General features: G+C 35.3%; 2 protein-coding genes across 5 annotated transcripts in view; one reads left to right on the forward strand and one right to left on the reverse strand.

The window, feature by feature from the left end:
- LOC120772028 overlaps positions 1-16,241 on the forward strand; it is a 93,417-nt gene that overhangs the window by 58,757 nt on the left and 18,419 nt on the right. For all 4 annotated transcript variants that reach the window (XM_040100394.1, XM_040100395.1, XM_040100396.1 and 1 more), the window contains 2 exons: positions 9,500-9,716; positions 9,864-9,930. In XM_040100394.1, coding sequence (XP_039956328.1) covers positions 9,500-9,716; positions 9,864-9,930 — 284 coding nt within the window. The remainder of the gene's footprint in view (positions 1-9,499; positions 9,717-9,863; positions 9,931-16,241) is intronic.
- LOC120772029 (apolipoprotein D-like) lies at positions 7,002-8,136 on the reverse strand. Its single transcript, XM_040100399.1, has 5 exons — positions 8,076-8,136; positions 7,901-8,015; positions 7,703-7,833; positions 7,351-7,532; positions 7,002-7,294 (listed from the first exon to the last, which is right to left on the reverse strand). The coding sequence occupies exons 1-5, from the start codon at positions 8,081-8,083 to the stop codon at positions 7,134-7,136; spliced, it is 597 nt and encodes a 198-aa protein (XP_039956333.1). The 5' UTR covers positions 8,084-8,136; the 3' UTR covers positions 7,002-7,133.

Consider the following 16,241-nt stretch of genomic DNA (forward strand, 5'->3'; position numbering starts at 1 on the left):
AAAAATTTATTCGCCTTTGTGGCTTTCACTATTTTGCAATAACGCTTTGTTGTCATTATTTGACCGCCGTCACACACAATAACATGCCACTGCAATATGCTCGCACATGCGCCGCTGCTTGTGTGCTGATTTACTTGTTGGCATTAGCAAATTGTCGCAAATTTCAATTTCGTAAAGAAAATAATTTGGAAACGAGTTGTTGTTAGTTGAGTTGTTGCTATTGCACAGTGGCGATAACAATTGTCAAATTGCTGTCCAAATGACAAACGCTTTGTTGCGAACGGTTGGTGAGTAAACAAACACTTTCAATAAGTTGGTGGAATATTGTTTATTGTAGATAAGAAATGAGATTAGCAATGCTCTGTAAGTGGGTCAAGATAATGAGGTGCACTACCAATGTAGTATGTATGTATTGATAAGCTTGTAGATAAACGAAGATATACACTTTAATTGCAACCCTTCAGCGTCGAATAATATATTAAAAAGATCATTCGAGAATATTGAATCAGTAAATACTGAAGTGCCCATTAAATTTTTCACTACTGACTATCTTACAACCTTTGCAGTGAAAAAATTAAAAAATTTCTTAAATGTTATTTTCTTTTTGGTGGGTCTTTTTATCACGAGAATGGAGAATACAATACATATCTTTTGCAAAAAAGTACTTTGTAAAGTAAATTCAAAAGTTAGTGGAAAAAAACTAAGTATTTGAAGCTTAAAAGCTTCTATATTTTATTTATTTTATTTATACAAAGCTTACATAATAATTAATTATTATATAAACTAAAGCAGACGCAGCGCTAGCAATCAAATTAGGAAGAGATAGTGAGAGGGAACTAAAAGAAAAAGTGAGGATTAGAACTTCAATTATTACCCGTAAATTGTAAATGAAACGTAAATAATTTAATTGTTCATCAATATTTATTTTGTTGCCTTCAAAGTAGCGGTGGTGCATTATCCTCGGGTAAAATACATTATTGTTCTTTCACAATTTCGACGGTTTTCGATAAATGTTCTCACGAAAACGCCTCAATACTGCCAAATAAAACTTCTTATTAACCATTTGTCTCTTCGGAACCTATTTATGATACACCAAAGCACGAATATCGACAAAAACAATGAGCACCACTTTGATTTTTGAGCGGCTTTGGCGTGTTTTTTTTGGTTACGGCTCGTTTTTTTCCCTCCATTCCCATAATTGTTGACATATAGTATTTAGCAGTTTTAATGCTCTTCATGAATGTGGGATCGGACTTTGTACGATCAAGCATGTCCAAAGGGACTTGTTTACCGTACTCTTATCGAAAAAAAAAAATTCAGCTTTATCAGGACGAGTCGAGCAAGAACATTTTATACGCAAAATATCCACCAAAATCATTCGACCGGACTCGAGAGAGAAGTCAAGCTCTCTTGCCATCTCTCTAAGGTTTGTCTGACAATTTTCATGAACAATATTCTTCACTACAACTGAATCATCGTAAGCCTTTTTCAACATTCGAACCGATTCTGCTCACGAAATTTGGTTAGAAATACAAAAATTGAGACAAATTCTTTTTTCGATATTTTTATGCATTTAAAAATTTAAAAAATGTGGAACAAAAATATATTCCAAAAGCGTGGTGAGCCTGGTAACTGTGAAGCACTTGATAGCACCAGCTAGAAAAGCAGCACCCTACAGTGAGACTCCGAAAAAGAGGAAATTTATATGCCTCCGACCACTTGTAGGTACGGATATTAAACGACGAAAATGTTATATTGTTAGCTTCGTTTCTGTGGTGTCAATCCCTGATTTGCTCATTAAGCAAGCAAACGTTGCATGGATGGAATATGAGCCGCACATGCCAATTATAATTTAAACAAATGACATAAAACTGTAGTAAGAGTAGCTGACTAATTGGCTGACATCCCAGCTGACAAAAACTCCATATAATGACTATTGTAGAAGCTGTCAGGAGAAGAAGAAGATGAGATTATACTATAAATCATCTTCTATGCAAATGTCGAACGTATTGTACTAAAGAACTTTATCTGAAGCACAGGGTGGTTCAAAGAGGAAGCAATTGAGTTAGAGGGTTTTAGTACCTGTGGTTTCACAATGGGCCTCCTAAAGTGCTAGGTGTGTAGTCAGACAGTCATACTACCAACTTGCCTACCCAAAAATGAGTGTTTTGTATTTCAGCTTGAACACAAATAATTAAGTGGAAAAGGAAACACTACTTGAAAATCGTCGTGTTTGCAACAGCGAAATAGCAGAGGATCTCAGTATCTATTATAGATCTACTCAACGAATTTTGGTGAATTTTTTGGGTGGGAAGTGCGTTAATTCGAATAAGAGCGAATGGCGCTCCAAAAATGTGTCGCAATCGAAAAAAAACCAAAATTCGCTGAGGGCACTGAAGACCATTTCAGCTCTTTAAGGTCAAAGTGTATGCCTTGACAAGTGTAAAGAAAATTGGGTTAATCGTTTGAATGCTTGTATTGACCCCAAAAAGCCTATATAACCTACAAACTAGGTTTTGTATTAAGATACGTGAAAATTTGGTTTTTTTACTTAAGTAGATAACCAAACAATTTTTTTTTAATATCATATTTAAATTATTCCATTTATTACTTTTCTTAATACTTTATAAGTAATTAAGTTAAGACAGATAATCTTGTGCTACATAGTACGAATGTATATAGGAACCCCTTCAACTCTTTCTATAGAGGCTTACGCTGTCAAATAACACTAAGCTTTTAAATATACATATATAGTCTTAACTGCAATAGTCTCCGATGAAACTTAAGCCTAACTACCTAACTCAACCTAACCTCAACTTTAAGCTTTACATTGTTGATTAGCATGAAATTATAAAATCTTTTGCAACTAATACTTTTAGCAACAGGATTTAGATACCAAAAGAATGGTAAGAGAAATTCCAATTTTATAAACACACAACTATACATACCATATAGTGTCAGCAAATACACTAAGCTAGTGGTGTGTAAAAAGTCGTGTGTGAGAAGCCTTTATTCAGCAAATACAAAAAATTCGCTTTGGTCATCGGATTAAGCGGAGTTAAATTTATGTTGCTATGAGCTTAGAGAAACATACATAAGTACATATATAAGTGGATTTATATGTATAGTACATATTGTACATACACAAGTACTTGACATATACACGCACACGTTAATGCGCTTGCAGCTTCGGCTGCGGTTATGGTTAATAAACTTAATCAGTCTAAAGAAATTGCAGAATTATAAAGTGGATAGCTGAAAAAAGTATAACATGTGGCATGCAACTTGCTGAGTTGCCGCACATATAATTTTAAAGTCATGTAATACCACAAATTCAACGCGTTCAACAAGCTGCTGGCAAATGTTGCGGCGCTGTGTACTATGAGGCTATGAGCGTAGAAGCAGCTGGGCGGCGAACATAGAAGGCGCTTGCCTGCGCCGGGATGCTGTGTTGCCATTTTTATGACATCACAAAAAACTTGCTGACGGCTGCAAATGCAACTGCCACAGCGCCTGCGTCGTCGTCTGCTCCTTCGTTTGCTTTGTCTGCGCCTCAGTCGGTGTCTCGCCGCAAAGCAGTGCCGTGTGTGCGGATAAAGCAATTGGTTAGGGCGTGCGCATGAAAAAAGCGCTAGAAAAGCAGTTATGTCGGTTAGAAACTAGAAAACTGGCGATCATGAGGGGCATGAACTTGCCATCATAGAATAGTTTTAACTTCTAGCGTCACCTCCGGTGTGGCTAGGCGGGGGAAAATGCAACAAAGCAGCTACGCGCAGAATTCGCAATAGAAGATGTAGCAGTAGGCCGGCTCGGTTACTCGCCACAGCGGCAGTGGCAGCTGTGTACGCCAGCTGTGGCCTGCACATAGAAGCGCTTAAAAGACATTGCACTTTGGGTGCAAAAATAAAAAGGGTTCAGTGAACTTGACAACGGCATTTGTGGCAGCAATGCTGAAATATGGGCACATATACATACATATTTACGTAGGCTATTCGATTGCACGGCATACGGACTGTGACTGCATCAGGCCGGAAGCATTAGTGGCGCAGTCAGCGGTTTGTAGTTTATTTGAATCGGTGGCAATAAGCGATCTGTGTTGCGTTGTCTTCACAGTGCAACGATATTGACCAGCAGTAAAGCTATGTATATATGTAAGTGTATTAGGCAAATGGTGATGTCTGTCTAATGGTTGTAGTTATTTATGTGACTTCTAAATTACCACTTTTATTGATCGTTAGTATGAAAATTGTTTACAATTTGTCTTGTTGCATGTTTGGATGGTTTGTAGTGCGAAAACTGCTATCTGCATATAATATTTTTATGATGTTTGAAAATTTATTTAAATTATTTTTCATAAGTTACAAAATTTTTTTGTTTTTATGTTTTTTTCAGGGTCTTTTTTATTTAATTTACTAGTTTTTAGTATCAGAGGCTAAAAGACACTAAAAATTAGGGATGGGGGAATACAGAGTTGGTTAATATCCGGAAAAAATATAAGTTCAATGTTCGGATGTTTAAGCTTTGATCTTTTTCCGAGCTTTCGGCCAAGTTTCAGATGCTGAAAATTAGCGATTGTCGAAAACCAATTTGGTAAATACGCAGAAAAAGACATAAGTGCGAAGTTTTTCGGTTTTTAAACTTTTCAGAGCTTTTGTTTAAGCCTCAGATATTAAAAATTAGGGATGGTCGAATACCGAGTTGGTCGATATCTGGAAATAAATATAAGTAATTATGATTTTCGAATATCAAGCTTTGAGCTTATTCAGAGCTTTCGGGCAAGTTTTAGATATTAAAATTTAGGGATTGTTGAAAACCAAAATGAGATAAGTGCGAAGTTTTTCGGTTTTTAAACTTTTCAGAGCTTTCGTTTAAGCCTCAGATATTAAAAATTAGGCTTGGTCGAATGCTGAGTTGGCCGATATCTGGGAAATAGTATAAGTGCGATTTTCGGATGTTTATGTTTTGAGCTTTTTCAGAGCTTTCGCCCAAGTTTTAGACTAAAAATTAGGAATTGCCGAAAAACAATGCGCTAATTATGCAGGAAAAGAGATAAGTGCGAAGTTTTTCCGTTTTTAAGCTTTAAGCTTTTTAAAGCTTTATGTCAAGTTTTTAATTTTTTTTTTGTGTTAAAATTTGAGCTTTTTCAAATTTTTAGTATGTGTTACTTTCTAAATCGAATATAAAACTCTTAAGAGTTCCAATAATATTAAATTAATAAATAATCCAGAGTCTTTTCAAGTCTAAAAGTTTAGTTGGTCTTTAGTTCGTGATCTACACTATGCTAAAAACTTCTGTGAACAAATTTATAACACACAATTGTTTTATTACGCAATTTCATATAGATGAACTAATATTTCGTATTTGTGGAACCTTAACCAAGCCAAAGGTGTTGGGCAAAGGCGGCACGTCGCTACCACGATAATCGACGAACCGCAACGGCTGTGCGACCGGCTGCGCGACTCAAATGTTGTGCAACAGGAAATCAGCATTGACTTAACCGCAGTTGCAACCAATCAAAAGGTTCTTACTTCTGGCACCATAGCGCTGCACGAGTGGGTTCAAGGAACTTTCTTGGCCCACACAGTTATGCCATTTGTGGCATGCCACAGCGCATGATACCTTTTCGTGAGCAAAATGCTGATGCGACAGTGTTTGTTATTGTTGTATTTGCAAGTACGAGTAGACTTTTTTCTACTTGCGGCAAGCTCAACAAACATGCATATTTTCCTGGCAACTCACCTTTGGTTGCTTCTATATGCTTGTCTCTGGCGGCTTCGGTATTTGTTTCTGTCGCATTTTACAAACGCTCATCTCGGTGATCTTTTGCCATAGCAAGTCTGGCTGTGGTCTTTTTTGTGTGCTGGCTGTGTACCTTAAATTGCCACAATGTGTCGCAGTTGGCATGCCATAACAAGTTCAGCTGCTTCTCAGTTAGGCTGCTTCTCAGTTAAACTTCTTCTTAGTTAGTCTTCTTCTTCTTGTTTCTCTAACATGTACTCCAGTCTTATTTGCTTCCGCGTTTTTGTATGCGCAATTCTTAGCTTTTCAAGTTCCTTCAACCTGTGCCTCTGGCATTGGCTTGTCTCAATGTCATGAACGCTGTGCGCGTCGCCAGCCGTGGATGCACCTCTAATTTTTGCATAGCTACATACACATACATACTGTCATATATATTTGCAGAAAAACTCGCATGCTTTAATTAGGTGTCTGCGAGTGACTTTGTAATGCATTATATATGTTTCTGCAGTTGTCACATACTATGAGTCAGAGAGTTGACGTATTGAGGTTAGGTTCAAGTTTAATGAACAAACAAAACAATTTTTTAAGTAAATAAATATTTGGAGGTAGTCGTGTTGGCATTTTGTTAGACTATGCTCTTCGTGATTGAAGCGAAATAGTTGAGAGCGTCAATAATTACTCCTGTATATAATTTATTTGCCGATTAGAGATGGTACAATATGGCTCTGGTAGTGAACGAGAGCAAGACCAAATATCTCCGGCCATCAAACAAACAGTCGTCATATTCGCCATTTGGCTCCCAAGTCACTGTTGGCAGTTCTAACTTTGAAGTCGTAGATAATTTGGTCTATCTTGGAACCAGCATTAACACCAACAACAACGTCAGCCTCGAAATCCAACTCAGAATAACTCTTGCCAAAAGGCTCTTCTTCGGACTGAGTAGACAATTGAAAATTAAAGTCCTCTCTTTACGAACAAAGACCAAATGCTACAAGTCACTCATCATGGACGATGACAATATCTAATAAGTCGACGTTAGGGGTTTCGAAAGAAAGGTTCTGCGGAACGTATGGTTATTTGCGCGTTGGCAAGGGCGAGTATGGCATTCGATGGCTATACTTGGAATTTTCAATTGGCGCCAAACAGCGAAAAGGAAGAACGACTGGCGCGGTGTTATAAACTCGGCTATAATAGCGTAAGCGGTGTCTACGCCAATAAGGAAGAAGAAGAATATTCTTACTATATTAAAAAGTACAAACCAATTTATATTCGAATTTCATTGCTTCGATTTATTTGACTGACATTTTGTATACATAAAATAATGCCAAAATAATACTACACGTTCGAAATTTTAGACACATTTGATTGTCACATAAAGTCACATTCTCCAGGCTTTACGCGCAACCGTCACCATCGGCTGCAGCAGCTTGACATCCGCTTTGGTCGGTGACAACCAATGGGCTAAGGGAAACACCGTTGGAAGTCAGGACATCTTTAGCTTTCGCGATAAGTTCGGCAGATGGGTTTTGCTCACGGGTCAAGATCCAAACAACAACTGTGAATAAAAGAATATAAATATGTTTTGAAGAAACTAAATCTAGTAGTACATACGGCTATGTGAGTCGTCTTGTGTCGGTTGACAAGAGTAAACAACGCTGTAATTGGTGTAATCGGTGGACAAAACCCAATAATTGCTTGATACATTGTAGGCAGGACTAACCGGGAAGGTAACTAGCAACTTAGCATTCTCGACCACCACAGCATAGCCAACAATGTCAGAGGCTTGGTCAGTGCTAAATAAAAGGGAAATTTAAGAAATAAGTATGAAATCAGTACATATGTGCCATGTAGGCAAAATAGATGCAATTTAGGTACAAATTGGGTACAAAATCTATACCTAAATAGGTTCAAATAATTTTCATAATTACATATGAAACATTTATTACAAAATTATGTTACTCACGTTGCCTCGATCATGCTGTTCACCACACCCACTTGACCATTGTCCTTGAGCGTATATTCAGCCTTTACACATTTACCGTTAGCCTCGAAGTATACAGGATATTTGGCATATTCATACCAGGAGCCCAAGTACTGTAATATCCATTGAAGAAAATAAAATAATTTTTCTAATAAATTTTTACTACAAGTCACTACTTACCGCAGCCACATCGAAATCTGGTTGTACCTGCACATTGCAGGGACAAGCACCGCTAAATTGCACTTGTGCTTGAGCGATGCCGAAGAGCGCCAAGGCTACGATTGCTAGAATAGTTCTGAAAATATGCAAAATTAAATAGTAATGGTTTTATCTTCGAATGTTCTTCGCCACTTACTTTTGCATACTGACAACTTTTGTGTTCTCTTTACAATGTGAGAATAATGTTTAGTTTGCACTAACACTAGCTTTTTATAGGAAATGGAATGACTTTTTTCTCATAGCTAACGATGTTTGTTTGCATGTTGACGAAGCACAGTGTGCTATGGTGGGCAAAATTTTGTTGTTAGAATTAATTGTTTTTTAAGTTTATTTTAGTATGGTTAATATATACATAGGAGAAGTTTATGTATACATTTTTCGGTGTTTAAGCTTTGAGCTTTTTCAGAGCTTTCAGTTAAATTTATGATAGTAAAAGTTAAAATTTTTTGAAGATCGATATGGCCGAAGTGAGGGAAGAATAAATGGATTTTTTTTAGATCTTAAGCTTTCAGCTTTTCTGAAACTTTCAGGCAAGCTTTTCATATTAAAAATTATAAATTGTAGATCAGTTTGGGTGAAGTGAAAGAAAATAAATGATTTTTTTTAGGATCTTAAGGATTTAGAATTTCAGGAACTTTCAGTCAAGCTTTTAATATCAAAAATTTGTAGTTGAGGATCGATATGGACGAAATGAGCGAAAAATAAGTGCGCTTTTTTAGAATTTAAGCTTTGATCTTTCCGGAGCTTTTATTCAAGCTTTTGATATTAAAAATTAATAGTTGAAGATCGATATGTGCGAAGTCGGCGAAAAATAAGTGCACATTTTTTTTAATCTTAAGCTTCACGCTTTTTCGAAGCTTTTAGTCAAGCTGTTGATATTAAAAACTAGTGGTTGAAGATCGATATGGACGAAGTGAGGAAAAAATAAGTGTGCTTTTTAAATCTTAAGCTTTAAGCTTTTTCGAAGCTTTCAGTCAAGCTACTGATTCTAAAAGTTAGGGATTATTAAGGACCTATAATTTAATATTTTTTTATTAGTTTTTCTTGTGTAATGTTAATCATTACTTACTATATTTTCTGATTAATATTTAGACTCACTAAACAAATATCATGACCACTGTATATGCACTCTTTACAACTTATCTCTATTATTATTCATTGTACTTTCACCTAATTACTCTCGATAACCAAAGCCATTGTTCGAATGTTCGAAAATATTTGTTTTTAAAACTAACATACCGTTGCTTGTAAAATTTTCGATTTTTGCACTGGAGTTTTCTGATAGTACACATAGTTTATGTGTTACGCTTATAATAATTTTATAATTAATTAATAATAATTATTATTTTAATAATTTTAATAATTAATTATAAAATTATATTGTTATCAAAAGTTTAAAAAAAATATATAATACTTGAAAAAATTCTTAGGTTCAATAAAAATATTTTAGAAAATTTATTGCAAGCTATGTGAATTTTTTTTGTATTTTTTTTAACTATTTCAAATTATAATATTTACATCCTGTCCTAAAATATTATAATTTTTTTCAATTTCTTACAGAAGAAGCCCTGTCTGAATTGGATGCCGCCGCTGAAGCGTCCGATTCCATCTCCACATCGAAATCCAGCATTGAGCCCACAGTGCGAATAAAGTGTTTGAGCGGTTCCATGTTGATAACCATCAAAGATGCACCGTTAAATCATGAGACTGGCCTATTTAGTGGCATGATTTATCCTAAGGGGCTGTCGAAGAATTCGACATGTCTTACCGAGTACAGGTGAGTAAAGTGTTCTCAGAATTTCAGAATATACGTAGCTAAACTGGTTTTTCGTTAAAAAAGTTTAAATATGTTGAAAAAGTATAATGAATATGAAAAAGAACACTACAAAATGTCAGTTCTTTAAGAAATTATTTCTAATTTTAGGGATCATGATGGCCCATTGAGATACAAGTTACCGTTACGCAGTTGTAATACCATGCCACAAGAAACGGTAAGTGAAGAATGCTGAATAAAATATATGTGAATAATGAAATTAGTGGGTAGTGGCGAAAAAGCGTTGTCACATTAATTTTTTTTTATAAATTTGAAATATTCAGTTTTGATGAAATTTAATTTTTTTTATTTAATTCTTCTTCTTCTATATTTAATATTGAATCTTCGTTAAGGGTTACCATATCTTAGGAAAAAATAGTCTTTTAATTAGCAGAAAACGGCTTACTTTAGTAGTGTTACTCACATATGTATGAGCATTAAAATTTGAATAAGGAAACCTATGAAAATTATCACAAAAAAAATTTATTTGTTTTATATTCGTTAATCTAGATAAAAATCTTTATCACTCTAATTGTATTTTAATAATTTTTAATAACAAATTATGTAATTTACTGATAATGAAATACCATTATTATGGTGCCTTGCAGAACGATTATTGCTTTGTCAGCGTGTTATATTCGTTATCTTATCAAATGCGCGAGCCACATGCGATGTTTGTTTGTTTATAAAATGCTTGTTTGTTTTCATTTTCATTTTGCTACTTTCTCTGAACATAACACTGTAATTATATTTACTTGAATTGCCACAAACAACAATTGTAGATACAAAGGAAGTGTCTAGCGAATAGTTTATCTTTGATTTCGATTTTTCATATTTGTTTTTACACTTACCTAATTGCCGATAAGACACTATTTCCTTTCACTTGAACTTTGCTGCACTCGAGAATACTGTCTGCCATGCGTGCTTATGTACTTAAATTTGAAACTACGCGATTGTTATTCACTTAGTTGTATCTTCAAGTAGACATGACTTTGCAATTTTCAGTACAAACATATGTATGTAGATGAAGATATTTTAATTGAAAAAGATATGGTAGAAGATTCGAGACACTTAGTCCTCTATTTTTGGCATTTCTTTCATTTTAATTTTTAGAATTCCGAATAACATTCCTTGAAGTTTTAGGATTTCGAAATAATTATTTTTTTTGTTTATTTACAACTTTTTATACATTTACTGTGCAATCACTCTAATTTTCGCATTCACTATTTTGGGATCCCGAATCGATGACATTTTTTTAGTTCATTTGAGACATTTTTCGCATTAAATGTTTCGGGATCGCAACATAATGACATTCCGTCATGTTTTAGGATTGCGATATAATTAAATTTTTTTGTTGATTTAAAAAAAATTTCGTGGTCAATGCTCCGGGATCCCGAATTGATGATACCTTTTAGTTGATTTAAGACATTTTTTGCATTAAATATTTCGGAATTCTGAACTAAGGAAATTTTTTTCTTAATTTAAGAAATTTTTTAAATTCAATGTCTCGGGATTCCGATTTAATGTCACGTATTTTCGGGATTCTGAATTAATGACATTCCTTCATGTTTTGGGATACCAAAATAATTAATTTTTTTATTAATTTAAGATACATTTCGCATTCAATGTTTCGGTATCCCGAATGAATGATATTGCTTTTGTTTATTTCACATTCATTGTTGTGCGATCACGATTTAATGAATTTTTTTATTGACTTAAGATATTTTTCGAATTCAATTTTTCGGGATCCCGAATGAATGACATTTTTTTAGTTGATTTAAGACATCTTTTGCATTTAATATTTCGGGTTTCTGAAATTTTTATTGTTAATTTAAAATAGTTTTCTCATTCAATGTCACGGGATCCCGATATAATGTAAAGTATTTTCGGGATCCCGAAAATCCGGATTTGTCGCTTTTAGTCTTTTAGTAGGGTGTTATGAAATTTTCTAATAGTTTTGAAGGCTTCAAGCCTAACACTCGACCAAAGTCAGCGTATTCATTATATCGAAAAGCGGGCTTAGGTGTCAAAAAAAAGGAGAACAATTAATTAGATAACGAGAAACTGACGCTTATTTTTAACACCTTTTCCCAGAAAACTAGTTTTCGCACGTTAGCCCCCTTTTCGTAGACCAGGTCACATATAAGGTCTATATGAAGATATGAGGCCAAATCACTACTTGAAATTTTAACTAATTTTATTGAGGTATCTCGTTCTTCAGTCAGATGTATGTGTATGAAATAAAGTAAGCTGACTCTACTTATTTTTTTCACGAAATGAGAGAAATATATTATTGGTCAGATGAGAATTACCACCTGTAGGCGCCACTGTTTGTACTAAGTTTTTAAAATTTTAATTAAAACTGGACCCGTGTAAGAGACCTATTTGTTTGAAAAACTCATTAGACATTTTTACGAGTATATTAGTCCTCAAAACATATTTAAAACGTGGCTATTAGAAACTATTAGTACAAAAAATCAAAAATAACCCTCAGTATTCCGTTTTTTGTAATTGCTTGTGCCATTGACCCCTTTGTATATTTCTATGCTGTAATGTTTATATTTTTTTCTTATGAATGTCATTCAAAACTATGCCATGATTATAGCAAACTATTATGCACCCACTGTACATATTTTATACATACATATATAGTATAAGCATAAGTGAGCTCTTTATGACTAACAGAGCTTCCAAATAATGACTTAATTGTCCACATGTTCTATTGTGTATATATGTATGTGCTCAGTGGGACAAACAATGATGCGACATTTACAGTGTCAGTGACTTTGACCTTCATTGATTAAACTTGAACTCTTTGTCATACAGAGAGACATATAAAGAGAGTTCACAGAACGTTAAGAGCAATAGGGGCCACACATTGACTAACAAATTGTAATTAAATGTGGGAAAGATTTAATGTCAACAATGGAATAGAGTGGTGGTGTGTGCGTGTGTTTACATACAAACATATTAAAATAAATTGACTTGGCTTTTGTGTAGAGAAAGATGTAAATCTCAAATTGTAGCCTCCTCGGCCATCTGTGAGTTAATGTGAGTATTATATACTTGTATGTGTGTCTTCCGTAGTTACAACAGCACATGTTTACCGTAATTAAATTGTAATTATAGTAAGCATGCGAAAAGTCTCAAGCTGCGACTGTTGACTATAGTTAATGTTGATAACAACAACAACAACAGCAACAGCGTTAGATAACGTTAACAACAATAGATAACATTAACAAAATCTAACATGGCGAAAACAATAACTAACGGCACACCATGAACTTGATGGCAAGTGTCAGCACCTTCGCATGCGCCTGCGCCGCTTCGCCAACTCATTGACTCCGCTGACTTGCGTTGACTTGATGCTGACAAGGAAGTTAACTTGACTTTTGTGACGCCGTAAGCATAGCTATGTAAAACCGTGCAAAATTTAATTACTTTCAACTACAAAGTACTTAAAATAATAGTGTGTGGAAGGTGAAAAATAGAGGGGATACAGAAAGAGAGAAAGAGGTAGTGGAGATCGCTTTAAGTTTACATAGCTCTTTAATATGCGTTGTACATATGTATAACGGGTGATCCAAGTATAGGTAGTTTTTTCAATAGCTTTCGCGCTTCGCTCAACTTATCGTCAACATAATCGGCTTACTGAGCGTACTGGGGCTGACGTATGGAACGGCTTGGCGCATTTTAGGTCGATATCTCAAATTGAAAGCGTAGAAAATACAGCTTGTGCAATAACTGAAATCGTTCGACCTTGCCAAGCGACATCGCTTTGCTCTATGGGCCCTTAAAAAGTTCCAAGAAGATCAGACGTTTTCGAGCCAAATTTTGTTCAACGATGAGACCTATTGCTGGCTCAAAATGTAGTATGTAAGCAATCAAAATCGCCGCATTTGCGATGAGTCATTGGATTTATTGAGAGAACACTTCGGTGAGCAGATAATTTCATGTTTTAGGCCGATCGATTGGCCTCCAAGACCGTGTGATATCACACCACATATCATAGTGATAATGATCCAATTTAGGTCAAATATGGACAGCTTTGCTTGATGACTTCTTATCCCCTATCGTAAATAGTGGAGTGGAGCAATCGATTTTCACAAGCATCTCATGATACGAATTTTTCACTTACATTATTAGGAACAGACAATAATCACTCTGTTCGAGATCCGGACTTTATGGTGGATACGTAAGAACCTCCCAAACAAGATAACAGATCTTCAGGCCACCCACTATGAATATGTCCTGCCTGGCCTGATGGAAAACAATGCTTCTCCTTTTAGGCAAAGTTGGTCTCTACCGGTTCATTGCTCTTTCAGACGGACGGTACAGGTCCGAATTAAGAGGTTCGCTAAAGAGCTGTCGCTCATAGTGTGTGATTCCTTGACGATCGCATCAAAAACATCCCAAATCTACATACTTGACCGTCAATCTTGGCTTGATCATCATTTGCACCGGTACACCGCGATTTGACCATGATCGTTTGCCGTTGACGTTTTGTACGTGACCCACTTTTCATCACCAATGACCATTCGCTTCAGAAATTGATCAATTTTGTTGGTTTTCAGCAGCAATTCGCGGATGAAAGTTTGGTCTATGCGTTTTCTTTTTGTATTCAGCTTTATTTAAACGGTTTCAAAAGATTTTTTCTTCTATGTTTAACTCATGGGTAATCGAAATAGTGCCTACATTACGGTGGGTCTTAAGGATATCCATTATTTCAACGATTTTGTCGACAATCGGTTTCACGGAGCGCGTTGCATCTTTGATGTCAAAATTATCGGACAGAAATCCACGAAACCAAAATTTCTCATCCCTTACAGTATCATTTTTCACATTTTCGAAGAAAAAATTTAAAATATGTATGGCGTACTTTCTCTTTGCTGGTCCTCATCTTAGACGCCCATTTCTAACGCCTTATATCGTAAGTAGATTTCGAGCCGAGCAACCATGTTCATAATACATTTTTCTTAGGAAATTAGCAATTTGGTAAAATCTTTTTTCTATTCAGCGAAGAATAACTAGTTGGTGTTGATATGATACTGATGACGGTGTCCTTTAGTGTACCGATCTTTGTACATAGTACATAAGGTAGCTTGAAACTTTGTGGCTCTATCTTTTGAGAAGTTTTCAGCTTCTTGAAGTGCTTTGAGAAAAAATACTGCTAGAGAGTTTTAATAGGTTCTGAAATGCCATTAGTAAAGACCGTACTAAAAATTATTTTTGAGTCGTTGGGCAAAAAACACGATTAGCTTCAGAAAGCATTTACCTTTGATATAGTTTTTTCGGAAAATAAATGGTGCTGGACCGATAAAATTTAGAGTATATGCCGTGGATTATGAAATATTTTATATAATCTAACTATAATATAACAGTTATGTGATATTAAAATATATAACATTTGGCATATGCGCGGCATAATGAGTCAGGCAGGTAGTCAGCCTGCTAAGTTAGATCGTAAGAAAGCAAATTACACTGACGGCACTTTATATCTACACTAAATTTAATGATGAGCTCATCAACAATGGACAGTCACTCGAGTGTGTCGCCGCCTCTTTCTAGCTATTTGATTAGGCGAAGTAAAGCTTAAGTCTACGGCGTCGGCGACCCAAATGACCAAAGCAAAAAAGGCAATAACAAAAAGACATATAGCCACAACAGCACAAAAAATGCGAAAAATAGCAAGCAACAACAAAATTTGATGTGACATGACACCTTTTGAGGCGCAAGCTAAGCTTAGCAGCGGACACACTCGCCAATACTTATTAGCGCATATATGGTTAATTGATTTTTCCTGAATTTTTACCGTCACGCTGTCAACTTCAATGAGTTGTGTGCCAAAAAAATGCATAAAACAACAAAAACAATGATTGCTTGCCAGCTATCGGCTCTAATGCATTGTGACTTTTGTTGCGCATGCGCATTAGCTGCAAGTGAGTACGCAAATATTTGCATGCCGCGCACATTTCCTGCACAAAAAGTGTGGTAAACAAAACGAAGAGCTACGAAATTTATTGATTTTTTCTACTTCTTCGTTTTTTCTTCTCCGTCGGTTATTCTTACGCGCCGGTTTCACCTTCATGTTTCTTGCTCACATGCAATAAAATTTGTAGAGAAGTACATCAATATGTGTGTATTTACATATTCTTATTGCTGTGTTTATTTTTTTGGCATGTTAGCCCGAAACCTCGAAAAAAAATGAAAAATTTTTAAGTGCAATAAGTATGCAAGGCGGCGAGCAAAGTAAATATTTAGCATCTCAGTGCTGTTTGGCAAACACATCGTGTGTCATTCAAGTGTGAAGGACGCTATAAATTATTTGCTTTGGCCATCGCGAGGGAAAAAATACCAAAAAAATTATTAAAAAAATGAGTAAAAATTGATTTTAATCGAAAGCGATTGAACGTGAACGCGTGTTTGTGCATTTTGATTATATTTCGGTATTTTCATGCGGATATGAGAAATAATCTCGTGCTTTGGATT

The sequence above is a fragment of the Bactrocera tryoni genome, chromosome 3 (assembly GCF_016617805.1).
Source record: "Bactrocera tryoni isolate S06 chromosome 3, CSIRO_BtryS06_freeze2, whole genome shotgun sequence".
Taxonomy (NCBI): domain Eukaryota; kingdom Metazoa; phylum Arthropoda; class Insecta; order Diptera; family Tephritidae; genus Bactrocera; species Bactrocera tryoni.

Excerpts from the sequence above, each read along its gene's own strand:
- LOC120772029 (XM_040100399.1), bottom strand. Across the intron at positions 7,533-7,702 it reads AACAGCATGATCGAGGCAAC|CACTGACCAAGCCTCTGACA; the intron begins GTGAGTAACATA and ends CCTTTTATTTAG. Across the intron at positions 7,295-7,350 it reads ACAAGACGACTCACATAGCC|TTGTTGTTTGGATCTTGACC; the intron begins GTATGTACTACT and ends TTTTATTCACAG.